The 20,914-nt window shown below is 44.1% G+C and overlaps 2 protein-coding genes across 2 annotated transcripts in view; both read left to right on the plus strand.

Annotated features, from left to right (window-relative positions):
* Positions 1-38: 38 nt before the first annotated feature.
* On the plus strand, positions 39-10,032 carry Wdr77 (WD repeat domain 77). The gene is made up of 10 exons (XM_021195503.2): positions 39-273; positions 522-707; positions 2,208-2,349; positions 2,589-2,638; positions 5,070-5,140; positions 5,256-5,310; positions 5,714-5,785; positions 6,387-6,495; positions 6,978-7,046; positions 7,819-10,032. The coding sequence occupies exons 1-10, from the start codon at positions 159-161 to the stop codon at positions 7,976-7,978; spliced, it is 1,029 nt and encodes a 342-aa protein (XP_021051162.1). The 5' UTR covers positions 39-158; the 3' UTR covers positions 7,979-10,032.
* A 2,848-nt stretch (positions 10,033-12,880) lies between these two features.
* The window catches only part of Ovgp1 (oviductal glycoprotein 1), a 13,467-nt gene continuing 5,433 nt past the window's right edge, over positions 12,881-20,914 (plus strand). The window contains exons 1-9 of the mRNA XM_021197069.2: positions 12,881-12,905; positions 13,662-13,691; positions 14,087-14,291; positions 15,059-15,115; positions 16,719-16,884; positions 17,321-17,445; positions 18,720-18,828; positions 18,914-19,099; positions 20,088-20,204. Coding sequence (XP_021052728.1) covers positions 12,881-12,905; positions 13,662-13,691; positions 14,087-14,291; positions 15,059-15,115; positions 16,719-16,884; positions 17,321-17,445; positions 18,720-18,828; positions 18,914-19,099; positions 20,088-20,204 — 1,020 coding nt within the window. The remainder of the gene's footprint in view (positions 12,906-13,661; positions 13,692-14,086; positions 14,292-15,058; positions 15,116-16,718; positions 16,885-17,320; positions 17,446-18,719; positions 18,829-18,913; positions 19,100-20,087; positions 20,205-20,914) is intronic.

The raw sequence follows: 20,914 nt of genomic DNA on the forward strand, positions 1-20,914 counted from the left end.
GGGGGGGGGGGGGGGGGGGGGCTCAATTCTCGCGAGAAGTCGAGCGAATTCCCTCCGAGGGGCGGTTGCGCAGAGGTCCACCACGTGTGCCGTCCCTCCGGCGCCGAGTCAGGGTCTCTCGTGGAGTTTGGGTCTAGGTTAGATTTGGAATCGTGGAGATGCGGAAGGACACCCCTCCTCCGCTCGTGCCCCCGGCGGCCCGCGAGTGGAACCTGCCCCCCAACGCGCCCGCATGCATGGAACGTCAGTTGGAGGCTGCACGGTACCGGTCTGGTGAGTCGAGATCCCGGGGCCTGGAAGCCCCTGTACCCCCAGTCACGGGTGCCCCCCTCTCCCGGTGCTGAGCCTCCCGAGTCCTCCCAGCGCCGTGTGCCCTCCCGGGCCATACCTGGCCCTACCCCAGCTCAGCTCCACAAACCGGATCTCCGATTCCGACTGGTCCCGCCCCGGGGTTCTGGGAGGTTACCATAGAAACAAGGCCTTCCATCTGACACCTCGTAACTTTGCTCTCCCCACCGTAGATGGTTCCCTTCTGCTCGGGGTCTCCAGCCTGAGTGGTCGCTGCTGGGTAGGTTCTCTGTGGTTTTTCAAGGATCCTAGTGCGGCCCCCAACGAAGGTTTCTGCTCTGCTGGCGTCCAGACCGAGGCCGGAGTAGCTGACCTCACTTGGGTGGGGAACAAAGGTATCCTAGTGGCTTCTGATTCAGGTGAGTCACCTCTCTCCCCTGGAATTGAAGAGTTGGGTACAGGGTAGGATGGGAAAAGGTATTTTTTTTTTTTTTAACCTCTAAAGTTCTAAACTGCCAGGTGGCCAATGCCCAGTCAATTCACACACACAAAAATTAAGAACTAGATTGCAATCTTCTCTTGGCTTCCAGCCAGTCTGGACCATAGAGAATGTTGATTTAAGAGGTGGTGCTGAAGACAATCGGTGCTACCTTTCTATTTTCTTTTTATTTAGAGGCGATGTTTCACCACATTGGCCTGGCTGTCCCAGAAACAGAAGTCTTTCTCTGTGCGTGTGTGCCACCGTGCTTAGCCTCCTATTTTCTTTTGCTGTTGTGTTTGCTGTTTGCTGTGTGCTGTGACTTGACTCACCGTGCTAGGCAACTGCTCTGTCACTGGACAGTCCTTAATCCCACCTTTCTTTGAATTTATAAGTTGGTGGGAGCTGGGTGTAGGTGCTGTCTTTAATCCCAGCAGACACAGGCCAAGCTCTGTGAGTTGGAGGCCGGCCTGTTCTCCATATCCAGTTCCAGGCCAGCCAAAGGTACATAGGGAAGGCCTGTCTCAAAGATGAAAATAGATTATTTTGGATCTGGAGAGATGATCTAGTGGTTATAAGTGTTGACTACTTTTCCAGAGGACCTAAGTTGGACACCCAGCACCCACATTCCACTAACAACCTTGTAACTCCAGTTTTAGGGAAGCCAGTGCCCTCTTTTGGCCTCCATGGGCACTGCATACACTTGATGAATAGGCATACATGAAAGCAAAACACCTGTGCACTTAAAATAAGAACATCTCTCTCACATACAAACATTCTTAAGTGTTAGGTAGAGCATGGCAACTGAAAAGTAGACTGTTAGTGATCGAGACTGTCTGACAGTTGAAATTATTGCAAGACAATGAGTGGCTGCTCTTCCAGAGGTCATGAGTTCACGTCCCAGCAACCACATGGTGGCTTAAAACCATTTGTAATTGTATCAGTTGTCCTCTTCTGGTTTGTCAGTGACAGTGTGATCATATACATAATATAAATCTTTAAAAAAATAAATCTTTTTAAAAAAGTATTTCAAGACATTTTATTCAAGCAATCCAAATATTTCCTAGTGTCTGCATAACTGGGAAGAGCTATCCTCACTGAACTGTTATATAAGTAAGGCTTATATAAGGCTTTGTCTCTCTGGGAACCAGTTACCTAGTATCTGCTCTGGAAGCAATATAATTGATTTTACATCTGTTTCCCTATCCCAAGGAGTTTTCCTCATATAGGCATCTGGCCTGTTAGGAAAGCAGCAGGGTAACAACCGAGTGGCCTGGAAGTTAGCTAAGCCCTTTAGTGATGTGGACTTTGTTTTTACAGGAACGAGTTTTGTTAGCTCAATAACAATTCTTGCTTGAGTCCTAGGTAGGAATTCCTGTCTCGGTATAACCCAGGCTCATGCTTCCATTGCCTACACCTCATCCCACTCTGTCCCCAACAGGTGCTGTTGAATTGTGGGAGCTAGATGAGAACGAGACACTTATAGTCAGCAAGTTCTGCAAGTATGAGCACGATGACATTGTGTCTACTGTCACTGTCCTGAGCTCTGGCACACAAGCTGTCAGTGGTAGCAAAGACTGCTGGTGAGTCCCTGATTTCATTATTTCTATATCCAGGCTTCCTGTGAATATCCTTACTATCCTGTTAATTTCATTATGTAATGCTTTGGGCTGTTTTTAGTCTAGTGAGTAATGGCATGTCTGTTTCCTAAGAGATTTGGTAGTGCATTGTAAATAAAACAGCAGGAGTCTAGGAAACAGATGTGGGACATTTTAATGTTGATACTGCAAGTTAATATTCCTATTTATTTTTTGCATTGTAGCATCAAAATTTGGGACCTGGCTCAGCAGGTGTCACTGAATTCATACCGAGGTAACTGTGTTTGGATAGTAATAGTAGCCAGTCTGGGTTCTTTTGATTGGTTTTTCCTTACCCCAAAACTGCAGTCAGGTTACATTATCTGCTTCCTGTCCATTTCTCTGTGCTCCCATTTCCGTTGATAGTTTCACAGCCTTTTGACTATGTGGGTGTCTTAGTTCTGTACTCTTGCTGTGAAACAATACCATGATCAAGGAAAAAACATTTATTTGAGGGCTTGCTTACAGTTTCAGAAGGTTTATGACTGTCACAGCAAGGAGCATGGGGCAGTAGGCAGAGCCTGGTGCTGGAGCAATAGCTAAGAGCTTACATTCTAATTCACAAGCATGTGGCAGAAAGATAGCAAGACTGGGCTTGGTGTGGGCTTTTGAAACCTCATAGTCCATCTCCAGTACACTTAACTACTTACCTTCCATATAGCGTCAGGCTCACATCTTCACCTGCAGTCTGTGACTCTTGGTTTTTCATTGCTTTCTTGTAGCCTGCAGATCAAGATCCTACTTTCTTGTCAGCATTCAAGCCTTCTTATGACAGTAAGCTGCGCAGCAGCTTAATCTAGAGAGTAGAGCCTTGCTCTTCTCAGAGGATAACACCTGAGACTTTGTGTGTGTGTGTGTGGCTGTGTGCATTCGTGTGGAGGCCAAAGGTCAGCTTGGAGATGTCTACTTTGTTTTTTGAGACTGATTCTCTGACTAGGACCTGGAGCCAGGGAGAGCCACAAGGATTCACTTGTCTCTGCCTCTGCAGTGCTGGGATTATAAGCACGTGCCACCTTACTTGGTTTTTTTTTTTTTAATAAGAGTTCTGTGGTTGAATTCAGGTCTTCATGGTGATGTACAAAGCACTTTACTGATTGAGCCATCTCCTGCCCAAGACTTTTGAATCTAACTCTTGAATGTTCACCTCTATAAAATGTCTGTTTGGTGCTTTCATCACTTTATTGTTCTTTCGGCTTTGCTTCAGTAACAGAACTAGGAGTTGAATTTAGTTTGGTAGCAATTCTTTATGAATTTTGAGTTCATGAAGATGGGTACTAGAGGAGGATGGAGGTTGACTTAGTCCTAAGGGGAGAACCATTCTGGCTACTCCGCAAGGGCTGACTAAATGACTTTAGTGAGTCTTTCCGTCTCTAGCTCATTGGTGACATTCATTCATTCATTGGATGTAGACTGCCCAAAAGAATTTATAACTTGCCCTACTGTACATTTTAAAGTTTTTAACAAAAAGATTTAAGTGGCCGGGCATTGGTGGCACATGCCTTTAATTCCAGCACGTGGGAGGCAGAGGCAGGCAGATTTCTGAGTTTGAGGCCAGCCTGGTCTACAGAGTGAGTTCCAGAACAGCCAGGGCTACACAGAGAAAGCCCTGTCTCAAAAACCGGAAAAAAAAAAAAAAAAAAAAAGATTTAAGTGAAGCAAGTGAGATGGCTTGGTTGATAGGTAAAGGTACTTGCTGTCAAACCTGGAGACTTGTGTTTGATCTTTAGAATCTAGTTGGTGGAAGAATATAACTGACTCCTGCACCTCTGACCTCTCCATATATGCTGTGGCACATGTACACACACATACATTTAATAAATGAATATTTTATTAAAAGTTAGGTAGTTGCCAAGAAGTTAAACTTTTTAGCATATCATGTATTGGCATATCATTTTTTCTAAGCATATGTCTTTTTAAAGTCAGTAACCTATTTATAGAAATTGTTTACAATGACAAAAACCAATTTATTTTTAATGTTAGCAGCATTGGATTTCACTTTGTTTTAGAAAAAAGTCCAACTTGGTTTGTTATTACTACAAGCCAGTTGGTTATGTCCTTAGAGAAACAACTGTTTTGTTTTTCAGTTCTCACTGTTAGAAACAGAGAGGCAGCCACAGAGCCACCCTGGTATTTGTGGGATGCCTGAGATAGTATCACTCTATTCACTGAGTTCTTGCAGGTGTCCCTTGCTCTTTGGCTCTTAGTTTGAGCGCCTTAGGTTTTCAGGCTTTTAACACTGGCATGGAAGACCTGGGCTGGAAGAGAGGTATGAATGAGCTCAGCCTATAGGGTAGAAGACATGTGATGGATGGGAAAGCACAGGCAAGTTCAGTCTTGGGGGAAAGCATATTGGAAAACTCACTTAAATCGTAGCGCCAGAACTCTCAGTGTGTCCTGCTTAGAGGTATGTGTTCTGTTAATGTGGACATTGTCTAGAGTTAGCCTCTTCCTTCACATCTATACTGCAAACTCCTTCCCTCTTCTTATTAAGCCTGTAATCAAATTGTCTTTGCCACTTCATCATTTCTGCTAGCTTTTCCCGGTTTTATAACTATTAACTTTTACTGTGATTGTTGTAGTTCATAATATGTCAAAATATTAAGTTATCTGATGAAGCTGACTTGTTTCTCACATTCCCTTTTCTCTGCCATGTTTCTCCTTTACAGCTCATGCTGGACAGGTTACCTGTGTTGCTGCCTCTCCCCACAAAGACTCCGTGTTTCTTTCATGTAGTGAGGTGAGATCCAGTGGCTTCTTCCCAAGCGCAGCTAACCCTTAATACCCCTGGTCTGAAGACTGTCGAGTAGATGCTGGTTTGGATTATAAAAGCCTTTCTCTATTCCTTTTCCTAGGACAGTAGAATTTTGCTCTGGGATACCCGCTGTCCCAAGCCGGCATCACAGATGGGTGAGTCTGAGACCTGTGATGAGGAGGAAGTGGTAATGGGAGCCCACGGCAGGAGGCGTTCATTGCCCATAGTCACAGCAGAGCTCTCAGATGCCCACTATCATGACAAAACCACACTATTTTCTACCTCACTGAGATTTTGCTGACCACAGCGCAAGGGGTACCCAGAGTGAGGGTTAGCTTTCGTGGGTAGTTTATCTTTATGCCTTGTGCTTTTAGTTGTGTACAAGAGATGGGTGGATAGATGTAGGTTGTGAAGCTCAGGGATGAGGACATACGTGACTGCTCTAGCAGTATTTAAGAAACCCACTGAAAGTTTTCCCAGGACTTAGTGACTTCCTTTGGAAGACAGCTTCTTCTAGGTTGTGACCTTTGTTCTGAGTCTCCCTGTTCTCTCCTCCAGGCTGCAATGCCTCTGGCTACCTCCCTACTGCTCTGGCTTGGCATCCTCAGCAGAGTGAAGTCTTTGTTTTTGGTAAGGCAGCATGACATACCGACTGGGAATGGGGAGGATGACAAAGTGCTACCTTCAATGGAGTACATGCCGCTGTCAGCACACGCAGGCACTGCATGAATTATGCTGGTTTGAGGTAGCTATGGAGAACATAATTTTTTCCCTAGTGGGTTTGCTTCCTCATTGTTGCAGCTTCTTTATTCTGGGCATGGTTAGAAGTCAGTGAGCCATAGAGCAAGTGCTTGCTGTTATGGAATCATGTTCTGCTGTGGTGTGACTGCATATGATAAGAGTTTGTAGTTACGTGATTGTCCCAGCCACATAGTGACTGACCGATTCTACACCACAAAGGAAACTTGTCTACATTTTGAGAGACTAGGATTCATTCAAATCCAGGTCTGGCTCACATCAAAGTATGTTTTTTTGTTTTTTGTTTTTTTCTTAAGACAGGGTCTGTATGAAGTTTGGGCTGTCTTAGAACCTGATGTGTAAACCAGGCTGGCCTTGAACTCAAAGATCCTTCTGCCTCTGCCTCCCACATACTGGAATTAAAGATGTGTACTATACTTAGCCTGCAGCGTGAATTCTTAACCACCGTGACATGCTCTATTTTCTTCTACAGGTGACGAGAATGGATCTGTCTCCCTTGTGGACACCAAGAATGCAGGCTGTACCCTCAGCTCAACTGTGCACTCCCAGTGTGTCACTAGACTGGTATTCTCTCCACACAGGTACTGTGTGTCACCAGGAACTTGGAAGGGATAGGTGGGGACAGGGGTGAAGGAGTAGGAACGGGGTGATACAGGGAGGTTTCTATTTGACAAAGCATTAGCTGATTACATTGGTCCTTAGATGGGGCAGTACTTTAACTTGGCTTTCCTAAGCTTGTCAATATAGTCTTTATTTGGTTTATATAGTTTGAGAAGACCTAAAATATAATCTCACTCCTGCTCAAAGCCTGTGAGTCTGGGTAATTGCTAATGTAGAGAGGGAACCATTGGGCTGGTGTGTTACTAGTGTGGTTTCTGTGAGCCCTGTTTCATTTTCCTTGCCTTTCCTTGGAACTGTAATGGTAGTAAGACCTAAACCCCAAGTGGGCATCAGAATGCCTTCTCCTCTCACTCAGTTTACAGTGTGTCAGGGCTGGCCCTGATAGATGGTGGTTATGGAATCTATGGGCTTCATCTTCTCTTCCCTTTGTGTCCTCTCCTAGTGTCCCCCTCCTGACTTCTCTCAGTGAAGACTGTTCACTTGCTGTGCTGGATTCAAGCTTTTCTGAGGTGTAAGTTTGAAGTAGAATCCTGTGGTCAGGAATCAGGGATTAAGACCAGTGGGCAAGCATGTCTGGTTTCTCTTCAGGAACATACATGTAGAATTCTTCCTTTGTTGGGTCTGGAGAAATGGCTCAGCAGTTAAGAGTACTTCCTTTTTGTTTCTAGTAAGAACCTTAGTCTGCTCATAGCTGTCTCTAACTCCAGTTCCAAGGCATATGCTGCCTCTGGCTTCTGTGGGCATCTGCACTCAGGGGCATGCACACCCACATGGAAATACACACTTAACATTATTAAAAATAAGTATAAATACAAGAAAAGTCTTCATCTTTGTCTACAGAGGTTCCCACCTCCAACCCCTCCCCCAAATCCTCTCCATTTGCAGCTATGTGTCTGCAAGACTGAGTGCTGAAAGCTCTCTGATTGTAAGCTGTCTGGCTAGTATTCCAGCTTGATTTAGGGAACCACTTCTGAGAAGTGGAACTTGCTGTAGAGTCAAAGGCAATGGATGGGAGACCTGGGTATGTTTCCCTCTGCCATAGTTTCCTGTTGACTGGACATTATTGCTTCCTTTTTCTGTCCACCTTGTCTTCACCTAAGAAAGTAGACTGGATTGGATAATCTAACACTTAACTGGTCTGGTGATGGGGCTGTATAGATGGTAAAATGTTTCAAAAAATGTGTCATGAGTATGTTACTAGGTTTTCTTTCTGTGTAGTTCCCTTGGGTTTCCCTTGGGTTTTCATCTTGTCTCACACCCTGTTTTCTCCCCTTTTGTTCTAGGTTTAGAAGTCGAGCCCACAGAGACTTTGTGAGAGATGCTACGTGGTCTCCACTCAATCACTCCCTTCTTACCACAGTTGGCTGGGACCATCAGGTCATCCACCATGTTGTGCCGTTAGAGCCTCTCCCAACCCCTGGACCTGACAATGTTGTGGACTAGAACGGATTTCAGAAAACACAAAACAAGCCCTCCGTCTGCAAGCGTCCACTCTCTTGCCCCTGCCTTCCATGTGTGAGAGCACAGGAGCCTTGTAGAGCATGTTTCCTCCCTAGCCCCGTGCAATAACAGGCAGATTCTCAGCCTGAGGGAGGCTGCATCCCATAGTGACTTGGAGGAAGAAACTTCCTCTATAAATGGATGTATGTGAGTACACATGTGTGAGTGCGGTATATAGTTTGGAGTGGAGAAAATTATTCTTCAGCTTTCCCAAAGCAATGCTCTTTACCCCGGACAAAGTGACCAGAGGATTTTATGCTTCCCATGTCTGGGAATTGGCTATGTTAGGGATATGGAATGTGGGTATCCCTAGATTCTTGGGAATACTTCACACTACTCAGAGGTGCGTAACTTATTTTTATATAGAGTTTAATTCACTATTATGGGAATTACTTCCATAGACAAAAGTCTAGCCCAATGTACCTTGAGGAGACAACAGTTTTGTACAAATCCCTGTTACACTGAATCAAATCCATTTTCTGGGTGAATAAATTTGACCCTGCAGTGTAGCTTGCTCGCCCTTTCCTTCCTTGGTATGTATGAGAGATGTGTGTTTTCCTGTCCTAGATTTCACAGATAAGTTTTAGGGATGATGGAGCACTTAAAAGTGTTTCAGTGAAGTGAGAAAATTGACATGGATTGTTACAGAGAAATCTGTCATTTTTTTCCCACCTAAAAGTTGATCTGGGTACCTTCCTCTGGAGAGCTGAAGTCTGAATGTATTTTTGGACCCCTAAAATTTAAGATCCAGCATCAGGGAAACTGTCGGAAATACTGAAAGGTGAAATAAAGACTTTTATTGTTGATTTTTCCCTCCCCAAAGCTGTTACTTATTACCTGCTTCGCTTAGGTGAATCACCAGAGTGTCAGACTTAACTGCCCACTGTCTTTGTAGTCTACTGTATTCCACTCTATTAGAGATTGTGGATCTGTAACTGATCTTATTGGAGCTTTCCAACTTGGGCTTAGGAAAAGCACATAAAATGGGCGTCCTAAAGGAATGTGAGTGTCCTTTCTATTCTTGCCAGTCATGAGCCTGTTGTGATTACCTTGGAGAAAAAAACACACTTGAGAGTTTGCGGTCAAGGTTACCTGGGATGGGACTGTGGAAGTAAGGACTTCCGTTGTTACTGAGCTCCAGGGAAGGCATAAGATAGGTAGAATCAGTTTCTGCTTCTTAGGGATAAAGCTTGTGTTTTGTGTCACTTAGGTAAGGACAGGTAGTGCTTTTGGGGCTTAAGACTAATAGGGGGAAAACCTGAAAGAAATGAGTAAATAAGGTTCTTTTCTTTATAGGTTGTTACTGGTAAAAGTAAACCACATAGATTAATGCGTGCTACAAATGTCCAACTTAGTCAAAGCCACAAGTAAATGACAGGCATAATTCTACATAGTATATTATGATACACAAGGTAAAATACCTCAAATAATCAGGACTATGAGTTGTAACAAGTCATTATCTCGAGAATAGTTACAGCATTGCAAGCCTCAGTGAGGTAACACTAGGGTTATTTTGATTGTTAAAAAGCATTTAGTTTTCTTCACGTTAGTGTTAACTGTTCAAATGTCTAAACAGGAGTGAACACATTTCCTTAGCTTTGTTATTCTTACTTAGCCTCACTACTATTGAACTGCTGACCTCTGACCAACCAAGGTCTGAGACTTGTTCCTAGAGTGGTGGGTGCTTGGGAGAAGAAACATTGAAGATCTCTATAGTCTCAGGTGATGACAGGTGTTACTGATTTCCTAGGTATCTCACTCTGTAGAACAGCTGGCGGGCCCCTGGTTCTTTAGTGAAGAGCTATATGGATGTTTCTTGTGGTTCACTGTCATGGCTTCAAATATACCCAGTGAGGGCCAGGTAAAAGAATCAGCCATCAAACCTGATGACCTGAGTTCAGTCCCTGGGACTGACATAGCAAAAGGACTATTGACTCTGCAAGTTGTCTCCACCTGTATGTACATGAATAAAATGTAAACAGTACCCAAACTCAAAATTGCTTGGGGTCTCTATGCAGTACATAAGGAAGGATAGGATGTTCAGAACAAGGCCTTCTAAAAGTCATCAACTTCACACAGCATCATAACATTGCTGTTTCTAGAGTATACAGCTCTGGTTTTTAAAAGGTATTGTATGTGGACAGTGTGTGATGTCTTGTATTTTCTTTGTGTTTTGGTAGTTGGTTTAGCTTTAAGCCCACGAAGTAAATGTGAATAGAAAAAGACATTTTTAATGTGTGTGTATTGTGAAGGCTTAGGTCATTTAACAGAATCCATGTGTGGAAGAAGCTAAAGACAATTTGTATCTAATCAGCATTTATATTGAGTTGCTTATTGCCAGTATAGATAATGTTGGGGAGTTTAGAACCAGGAAATTGCTTTTGTTGGGGAAAGAGTAAGCAAGCTCCGTTCTCAAACATTGTCTCAAGAACTTTATGTCCCATGGTGGGACTCGTGTCTCTAGCTGCATATGCAGCAGAGGATGGCCTACTCGGCCATCAATGAGAGGAGAGGCCTTGTGAAGGTTCTATGCCCCACTATAGAGGAATGCCAGGGCCAGCAAGTAGGAGTGGGTGGGTTGGGGAGCAGGGAGAAGGGGGGAGGGGATAGGGGATTTTTGGAGAGGAAACTGGGAAGGGGATAACATTTGAAATGTAAATAAAGAAAATATCTAATTACCAAAAAAAAAAAAAAAAAGCATGTCTAGTCTCTACAATACTGGAAATAGGAAAAATAGATAGTAAACAAGGTAAGTAGGCCACTGTTGAGCATCCAAACACATTTCCTTGTGAGATTTTAGACTTCTGTGAGGAATCATAGATATTTTCATTGTGTGGACATAGGATAGGTGCAGCCCAAGAGGGCTGAAGAAGGATTTGCTTTATAGGGGAGGAATAACTGGTAAGTTACAATGAGCATAGTGCATGGTCCTATGGTCTTGTGATTATGCTTTGGTGTGGTCCTCCACTTACTGTGAGTTACTTTGATATTCTGCCATTCTGTGTGTAAGGAATGAATTGTCAAATTTAATGGCTCAGTAAATAGAGTTCAGTCCCTAACATACAGTTCTGGTGGGAGCCAGCCAATAATTGTTTGAAAATTCACTCCCTTGTCCCTGTGATGTTAGACAAGCATTTCATTTTAGAGGCATTGTGCTAAAAGCATTAAGAATTAGTTTCAAATGAAAAAGTTCTACTCTAGTAGTAATTTCTCTAGAGTGGAATACAATGAAGACTACTTAAGAATATAGTTTATATCTACATGCTAAGTTAGCTTCATACAATGAAAAAACATTAGGGGTCATTAAACCAATGCTACAAGGTGTTGCCAATTCTGACTTTTGTTGGCCTTGGGGGAGACTTGCTGATTCTCTGATTTAGGTCAAAAGTGGGATGTGGGAATGGATGGTACGTGAAGCAGATAGGACTCATGGGGCCCCAGGAATGTTACAGTGTAGGAAGGAGCTCTGGGGTCTGTTCCATAATAAAGCCCATTCTTCCTCACTGCAGAACACACACACACACACCACACACACACCACACGTTCTACATATATATATATATATATATATATATATATATATTTTTTTTTTTTTTTTTTTTTTTTTCCGAGACAGGGTTTCTTTGTATAGCCCTGACTGTCCTGGAACTCACTTGGTAGACCAGGCCGGTCTCGAACTCAGAAATCCGCCTGCCTCTGCCTCCCGAGTGCTGGAATTAAAGGCCTGCGCCACCAGGCCCAGCTACGTTCTACATATTTTGTTTTTGTTCTTTGATACCCAAATAAACTACTGGCTTAAAAATTAGGAGGTTTCTTGCTTATTTCATCCCATAAATGAAGGACAAATGTCAACAGATTTGACCACTGGGCACTGTGGTTTCCTTGACTCCTCCATCGCCCTGAGATCTGCTCAGCACTTCCTATTACAGATGCTCCATGTACAGCATGACTCAGAGAGAGGCTACACAGTCTGAGACCAAATGAAACAGAGAAAGAAAACCAATGAGTCAAAGATACCTGATTTACACTTTAAAAAAAGACTTCTCATGATTGTGTTTCTTTAAAATTGGTTCTTGGGTATTCATATACCCGAGGCTCAGGTCACTTCATAGTTGGCTCATGTTTGCCCAGTAGACACTGGGTCTGAACTCTGTCATGTAGAAAACATGGTATTTTAGTGTGTTTACTTCACCTGTTCACACGAGCCGCCTGGCAAGCATCAGTGTTTGCTTTTGAGCATCCTGCTCTTTTGGGCAACTTTCTAATGACATCTGTAAGTAATTAAACTTATATTTTATGCAAACCATAGTTTTCACATCTCTTTAGTTTTCATAAGTTCCTTTGAAGTAAGACAAGCTATTTATGGGAAACAGGATTTCTTTTATGTGTAGAAACTTAGGGGCTCAGTAACTCATCCAAAATCATAAAACTTCCTAAATAGTCAAAAGCCTTAATCCAAAGCCAAAGCTTTGAAACTTTTTGATACAGTTTTCCTGATAATCTTGTATAGACTTCATCATGTACTAGGTCTCCATCTCAACTGGGGAGCTGGATACCAGGAAATGGGACCGATTGCCAGACAAGTCTCAGGGCTACTGCATTTGTCTTTGTTATAGCCTGGGGTGGATGAATACTCCCTGCTAGTGTCAGGTCAGGGATACTGATTTGTTGGCTCTGAGAACTACAGCTGTTCTGGAGAGAGAGTGCAAGTTGTCGGAGGTCATTGTGACTCTTGAATCATTGTTTCTGGCATGGTGCTTATGTGTAGCTGACTCCATGCTGCACATGAGCCAACTCCTATTAAAGAGTCTTGAGCTCCATCCCCATAGCACCCAGGCAGTTGAGATGGGGAGGCTGCTGCTGCTGGCTGGTAAGTGTGACAGATCCTAGCAATGACATAGTCCGGGAGATACTGGTTTGTCATTTCTCTGGTGCCAAGCAGAGAAACCTGGGGCTTAGGGAGCTGGATTATGTGAATGTGGGATAGAAAATAAAGAAGGCACCTGTGGAGGAAGGGGCTGGGCAGTAGTTCTCCTACCTGGTGGTTCTCATGCTTGGGCTTCATCTTGGACCAGTTAATTTGAAATTTCTGAGGAGAGGGCTATGATATGTATGCGTGTGTGTGTGTGTGTGTGTGTGTGTGTGTGTGTGTGTGTGTGTGTGTGTGTGTGTGTGTACTTTTGAATTTGTAGCCAGAATTGAGAATCACTGGCTAAGAGCTTTAGCATACACTTTTAACCATCATTGTCCCTATGCAAAGCATTTCTGAGGAGAGGGCTATGATGTGTGTGTGTGTGTGTGTGTGTGTGTGTGTGTGTGTGTGTGTACTTTTGAATTTGTAGCCAGAATTGAGACTCACTGGCTGAGAGCTTTAGCATACTCTTCTAACTGTCAGTGTCCCTATGCAAAGCAGGTACATGTAGCATGCAATGTTCTTTAGAAAAGGAGCTTAGACTAACTCCACTCTGTTAGCTTTGGAGGAGAGGAAACCAGTGACTGGTGCATGTCTCTATTTGTGTGTCCACGTGTGTACATGGTACTGAGCTAGAGGGGGCACTTGCTAACTGGAGCGTGTGTGGAGCTTGCACACTGTATATGTATATATGAATTTCTTCATTCCCTGCAGGGCTGGTTCTTCTGATGAAACACAGTGATGGTAAGGAAACCACCTCTACTCCAGAGCAAGGGAGATTCTCTGGTTAAGAAATCTCCGTTCAGTGTCTCCTGAACCTCTGCCGGTCATGGCTCCTTGGTCAGAGGTTATCAGTCTAATACAGTCCAACACAGGACTCTGATTATTTGCGGTTTGTATGTATCAGTATGTGCCAGGATCTAGACTCATGAGGCATTCTTTCTTCTCTGGAGCCTCAGCAAAAGGTCAGGATGTCTGGGGCATGCCTAAGCAGCTTTGGTGTGTGTTTGTGGGGGATATGGAGGCTGTTACAGTGGCCTGCTCTCTGATTAGGCTTGTTGGCTCACTCTACTGCCCAGAATCTGAGTCCCCTTCTTGCCCCATGATCTCTGCTGATTAATGCCTGCTCTCCTTGCCAGGTACTGCCTACAAACTGGTGTGCTATTTCACCAATTGGGCACATAGTCGGCCAGGCCCTGCCTCCATCATGCCCCGTGACCTGGACCCCTTTCTTTGTACACACCTGATATTTGCCTTTGCCTCAATGAGCAACAATCAGATTGTTGCCAAGAATCTCCAGGATGAGAATGTTCTCTATCCAGAGTTCAACAAACTCAAGGAGAGGTATGTTAGATGCGTATTTGAGCTCTCAAAGTCTATTGCTAGAAGGAAATTAAGCCAGTGTCTCTTATTACTCTTAAGATTTCCTGGTTTTTCTAATTCTATTTTCCCCTCAAATGGGGATCTGAGTATCTCCAACGTAAGAACTCTCCATTGACCAGCCCCCTGAGCTCCTCCTTGCCTTGATGACTTGGTAGTGTTGCCTCTTCCTGAGTGTCTTCACACTCCTTTCTCCTGGGAAGCTTTGGCTCACCCTTTGAGCCTAGTTGGGAGCAGTTAATGCTGCTAATGTGTTTCAAAGAGGTCCTGAGAATCACAAATACTCAACAAATGTTAATGTTCTTGCCTCTTGCAACTGCCAGGCTGTGAGTTTTCTCCCAAGGGGCGCTCCCTGTACATGGAATACTTAGGACATTGACTACACAAAGAAGCTGATGCTCAGGAGGTGCTGAAGTGTTTCCTGTCTGGCACCTGTGGGTTCCTTCTCTGCCCAAGGGAAGGTCTGTTACTATATTAACAGAGAGTGATGGGCAGGTCAAGCTCCCAGTGAGTGGGATGCTTGTCTATGTGTTTGCTGTTGTGTTTCAAGCACTCAAAGGCACATAATCATTACTCAGCGAATAATTGTTGAGTAAGAAAACAAATGGCTAGAAACATTCTAGACTTGTCCATGGTTTTCCCAAAAAAGAAAAGTAAAAGAAAAAGGAGCAGTGACTTAAGGTGTCCATAGCATAGGGACCTGCTTACCCACTTTCTCACCTACATTCCAGGAACAGGGAGCTGAAAACACTGCTATCCATCGGAGGGTGGAACTTCAGCACATCACGGTGAGCTATTCTGTTGTTGTCTTCTCTCTGGGAGGTAGAGCAAGATGGGCTGGAAGCGAGAATAATGGTGTGTGTGTGTGTGTGTGTGTGTGTGTGTGTGTGTGTGTGTGTGTGTGTTCTCTAGGGTTGTGTGGGAAAGCAAGCTTGGATATAAGGACAGTAAAGCTCATATTGGTACTTTCTCAAGTCCTGCATTCAAGGGACCCTTTTCCACAGAGGGTCATAGGATTTTGGAAAAGAAGGTCCCATATGTGGTAAGAAAAGGGACAGGGAAACATGAGAGGCAATATGACACATTGAGGGCCAAGGGTGTAGCACAGTGGCAGAGCACTTACTGAACATAATAAAGTCTGTGGGTCTGACCCTTAGCACCCTCTGAAAACACACACAAAACAAAACAAAACACAAGATCATTTGAAGCTACAAACCCATAGGAAGAAATACCAAGGAAAATAGACATCTGGTGTGAAACTTAGGGCAAGAAATGAGTAACAGGTAAAATGAATCTCTAACTTTTTGTTGGAGGCAGGAGAAGAGAGAATTTTTTGTTTGTTTGTTTTTTATAAAGGACAAGAAGAATAACCCCCAAACCTCACAGACCATGGTTCTCCATTTTCTGGATGGAGATGGCTATGCTGGAGATAAAGAAGCAACAGTTGGTATTTTGGTGGTATTGCAGGGACTCACAGCACACATCCCTCATTCAGTGGCTGCTCTTGTTAGTGCCTTCCATCCAAAATACAATAGGGAAATAACAAAACATCTTCATATTCTCACAAGGAAAGTTTCTTTGCTTCCTGGCTAAGGTCTGCGGCAGAGCCTGCTTTCCAGCTGTGGAGGGAGACCTGATAGTCTGGTGAGAATAGGATGTCCCTTGTGAGGGACCTCCAGGTGGGATGGAGGATTCTAAGTGTGAGATGACTGACAACTAGCTCTGTTTAACCCCAGGCCTCATCTTTGCTCCTCTGACTTTCTGTGAGCACAAATGAGATGCCACATGTATGTATATATGTGTATATGTATATATGTATATATATATATGTGTGTATATATATGTATACACATACACACACATATATATAGTTTATATATATCTTTTATATCTCTATATATTTATATATTTATATCTATATCTATCTTTCTATCTATCTATAGTTTCTTGTGATGTGGCTGTATTTCAAGTTATTAGGAAAAGAAAGCAAGAATTCACAAGTACTAAATAATTTAAAAGGTTTCTTCCAGGTGTCTTCACCCCTCAGGAAGGCCCAGCTGATTGATGGCTAATAGACAATGGTACCCAGGTCCATTTTTAGTCTCTAGGTCTAGTTACTTTATAATCATTTTTTCACAAGATTAATATAGATTTGCTTAAAGTTCAGTTCCAAGATGCAAGAATTATTCCTAAGTGTTTTGCTATGGAAAGGAGAGCAATCAAACGAATCAAACAAGTCAATGAAGAAAAGAGCCATGGGTGGGAGTTGCTCTTGAGAGCACTTTGCCTCTTGTGCCAACCAAGCTTCTAGATGGGGAATGCTGCGAGGGCCTCAGGGGAGCCTATGGTATTGAAGACACGGCTTTTTGCCTTATGCTGGCCTCCTTGCAGGTTCACCACTATGCTGTCCACACTCGCCAACCGTGAAAAGTTTATTGATTCAGTCATATCCTTCCTGAGAATACATGGTTTTGATGGCCTTGACCTTTTCTTCTTGTACCCTGGACTACGAGGCAGCCCACCTCACGACCGGTGGAATTTTCTCTTCTTAATTGAAGTAAGGCTAGTAAGCAAATGGTCCTACTTCTTCTTCAGGGTGGGTGAATGGCAGTGAGGTAACACAAGGTTGGGGCTGGAGAAAGGAATGTTCTTTTACTGACATTCCCTGGAGGTGCTGAGTCACCTTGCTATGGAGTTGCTCTCTGGCTGCTTTTATCTGCATCTTGCCCCAGCTCTGTAGCCTAAGGGACAGTTGGTCTCTGAAGCTTCCTGGCCTTGCTCAGGAATTGTCTGTCTGGATATGGAGTTTGAAGCCAGATATGGAGTTTCCCTCTGTTAACTCAAGTCCCATATTGGTATGTGCCTGTCTTTCTCATAGACTTGGGCAGAGCCTGGGTTCTCTTTCTATCCCAGGCCTGGCTTGAAGAGCTTAAACACTTTCTGGATGAGGTTTTCTCCCTGGCTGGTTTGTTTTTCTGTGTCTTTCTTCTTAGGAGCTCCAGTTTGCCTTCGAGAGAGAGGCCCTGCTCACTCAGCACCCACGGCTGCTTCTGTCGGCTGCTGTCTCCGGCATCCCAAACATCATCCATTCGTCTTATGATGCTCTGCTTTTAGGAAGGTGGGTAGATGTTGCTCCAGAGTGGTTCTAGCACGGTCTGAGCTTCCATTTGCTTGTCTCCATGTTAGTGAGGTTCTAGGGTGAGTTAAGGAGTGGGGTAAAGAGCTAGTGAGGTGTGGGTAGGATTAGGTATCTTACCCATCCTTGGGGGGTTCTTTTACAAATCAGAACTTGGTGTTGTACTGTTGACTTATAACACCATTGCCACAGATAGAGTCTTCTTCACGGCCTATTGCTGGAACTCACAGATAGAGAGCGCCGTGGGCCTGGCCTCTTCCTCCTCTGAACACAGGAATGGACGTATTATATGGACATATTGTATGGACGTATTATATGCGATTAGGTAATAGCGTCAAAGGGCAGATGAGTCACAAGCAGTGCCAAGGAAAGCAACACAGAAATGGCCACTCACACATTACAGGGCACATCGTTTTTGCAAACATTAACAAAACAAACAAAAATTGGTAGGTTATCGATCTTCCTACACATGCTGGCTCTGGACTAATTTTCTTGAATCACAATCAGTTATTTAAAAATGAAGAAACCAAGGTTGATGCAGAAAAAGAGAGGACAATTGCCTGACGGAGAGGTGTTTTAATGTGGGAGGAAAGGAGAGAGCCAACAGGGAAGAGAGCTTATTAGTGTTGTGTTGCCAGGTAACGCTGATTCTCTATCTCTATTTCTATATCATCTATATCTATCTATCTCTATCTCTCTCTATATATATATCTATCTAGAGGGAGAGAGAGAGAGAGAGAGAGAGAGAGAGAGAGAGAGAGAGAGAGAGAGAGAGAGAGAAAGAGAGAAAGAAACTATTTATTTATGGCATTGACCAGATTAAATTAGATAACCAGTATAAACCCTTACATTATGGCATGATACCTGCGCAGTTAACATATGGTCATTATGATTATGAAAGCGAGGGTGCCAGTGGTTCCTTAACATACATCTCCTTTACTCTTGTGAGCTGGTACTATGGTTTGATTCATGATGGTTAAGGAAGACCTCTGCCCGTACTGTGTCAGGCCTGCATGTAATCATTTTCCTGTCTGAGCTCTTTCTACCTCTACATATAGTCTTGGGATACATGGAGCGTGATGCACAGCTATTTCTAGCCAGCCATTCATTCCATCTCAGAGTAGTTGACATAGCCAGGGCAGGTTCATAAAAGCAAGGAACTTTGATGACCAACTTACAGCTATTTAGCTGAATAGTGCTGTGATGATATGAGCTGAGTCTTTAGTTGGCATTCACATCTCCTCTGTTTCTTGCAGGCGTTTGGATTTCATTAATGTTTTGTCTTATGACTTACATGGAAGTTGGGAAAAGTTTACAGGACACAATAGTCCTCTGTTCTCCTTTCCTGAAGACTCCAAATCTTCAGTAAGAGAAGGGAAGGTCTCAGGTGATGCACATTTCCATTCTTGAGCCCAGGCCATTGGTGAGGCTATCTTCTTTCCACCTGCAGGCATATGCAATGAATTACTGGAGAAAGCTTGGGACACCCACAGATAAACTTATTATGGGTTTTCCCACCTATGGACGTACCTTTCACCTCCTCAAAGAGTCTAAGAATGGATTGCAGTCTGCCTCAATGGGACCAGCATCTCCTGGGAAGTACACCAAGCAGGCTGGCTTCTTGGCTTACTATGAGGTGATGTCATTAAAGAGCTCTGTCTCCTGGTTAGGGAATGAATGGTCAGAGGAGACAATAAGAGCATAGGGTGGTGGGGCAGGTAAAGTCTGAGCAGCCGTGGGAGCACAGGGAATCTTGAGGGTTAGCAGAGGACTGCAGGGTGCCAGATGAAGAGCTACAGCCCCTTCCCCTTAGGGAGGAGTGGAGATGCTTTAAGTGCAAACAAACTCTGCTTTGTGTTGGATCATGGGAGATAGTTTCCTGCTAGTCTCACGGAGCATGGCTGTCCATGGTGTCATTGTTGAAAGAATGTTTCTTAAGGTCATGATAGATTATAAAGAAACCTCTATTACATAAACCTTTAAAGTGTAACCAACCAACCAACCAACCAACCACCAACAGCGAAAACAAGAAGAAGCACCACAGGGAATGCCCTGGATGTTAACTTCTAAGCACAGCTTGAACCCCTGTACTTCTCCCCAATACTCAGTTTCTAGCACAGCCCTGGGAGTTCGGTATTTGGAAGCCTGGTTGTAACAACCCATTTTGCCTCCAAGATCTTTAGATGTCCTACAAGTTCAAGGGCCAGTCAGATGGTGACCTAGATAGGGCGGCTTAATCTGAGCACTTAGGAACACGAGAGAGACTTGTTTATGATGACAAGACAGATGCAGGCCTGGTCATGGGTTGGCTTTATTTGTCTTAGTGTTGTTGTGCTTGACTTTGTTTCTGGTGAATGCCACTCACTTTTCTATCTCTTTATACAAATTAATTGGTTTTTGTTTTTACTGTGGACACTAGAGGAAGGGTTATGTAACAGAAGGGACAAAGTCTGAATGTGGAGGAAGTCCCTTGTGGACAGTTTCTTTTGCTTCCTCTTTGGTTTCCTGTCTCAGGTCCTGGTGAAAGTCTTTCCCTGAATCCTTTCTACTGAGCCAAGAAGCAAGTGTGTCTCCTGGTGCTTCTCTTCAGGGCATTCACGGAACTCACATGTGTCTTTCCGCAGGTCTGTTCCTTTGTCCAGAGAGCAAAAAAGCACTGGATTGATTATCAATATGTCCCATATGCTTTTAAGGGGAAGGAGTGGCTTGGTTACGATGACACTATCAGTTTCAGTTACAAGGTGAGACACTTGTTCTTTCCTGTTTTGTTATTCAGATTCTCATTAGCTTTGATGGGATTTCCCTCCATTCTCTCTCTCTTTCTCTCTCTCTCCCCCTCTCGCTCTGCCCATGATCATGTGTGGGGTAAGGAGGGTGTAGGGAAAAGAGGGGGAGGGTGAGAGCCCACGTCTGGCCAGAGTTCCTCCTGTGCTCTGGGCAGGTGGATGTGGGAGGGCTGCCGAACGCTTTCCACTTGGCCCTGGGTGAGCATCTAAGCCACTGACCCCACTTGGCGTTGCATGGACAAGGGGCAGCCCCCGATACCAGGGTGATACCCTTGGACCCGGAGTTACAGGAGAGAGGGCAGAGGGAGAGAGAGGTTCCCATGCAGGTGAGAGTCCTAAGTCCAGTCTGTGGCTGGATCATAGGAAGGCCTTCCATCGGGAGATTAGAAACGGCTCGTTAGGAGAAAGCCTATCCCATAGTCCAAGCACAGCGGGCCTTGATGAACAGAGGCAGTCTTTGGTTTTAGAGCTTTATTGTAGAAAGGCAGGGAGAAAGAGAGAAGGTAAAAAAGAGAGAGACTGGCCATGGCTAAGATGAGAGAAAGGAGAAGAGAGAGAAGAAAGGCTAGAGTAAGAGGGAGGAAAGTAAAACCTTGAGATCTAGGGGAGAGAGAGAGAGAGAGAGAGAGAGAGAGAGAGAGAGAGAGAGAGAGAGAGAGAGAGAG

This window comes from Mus pahari, chromosome 4, assembly GCF_900095145.1.
Source record: "Mus pahari chromosome 4, PAHARI_EIJ_v1.1, whole genome shotgun sequence".
NCBI classification, from domain to species: Eukaryota; Metazoa; Chordata; class Mammalia; order Rodentia; family Muridae; genus Mus; species Mus pahari.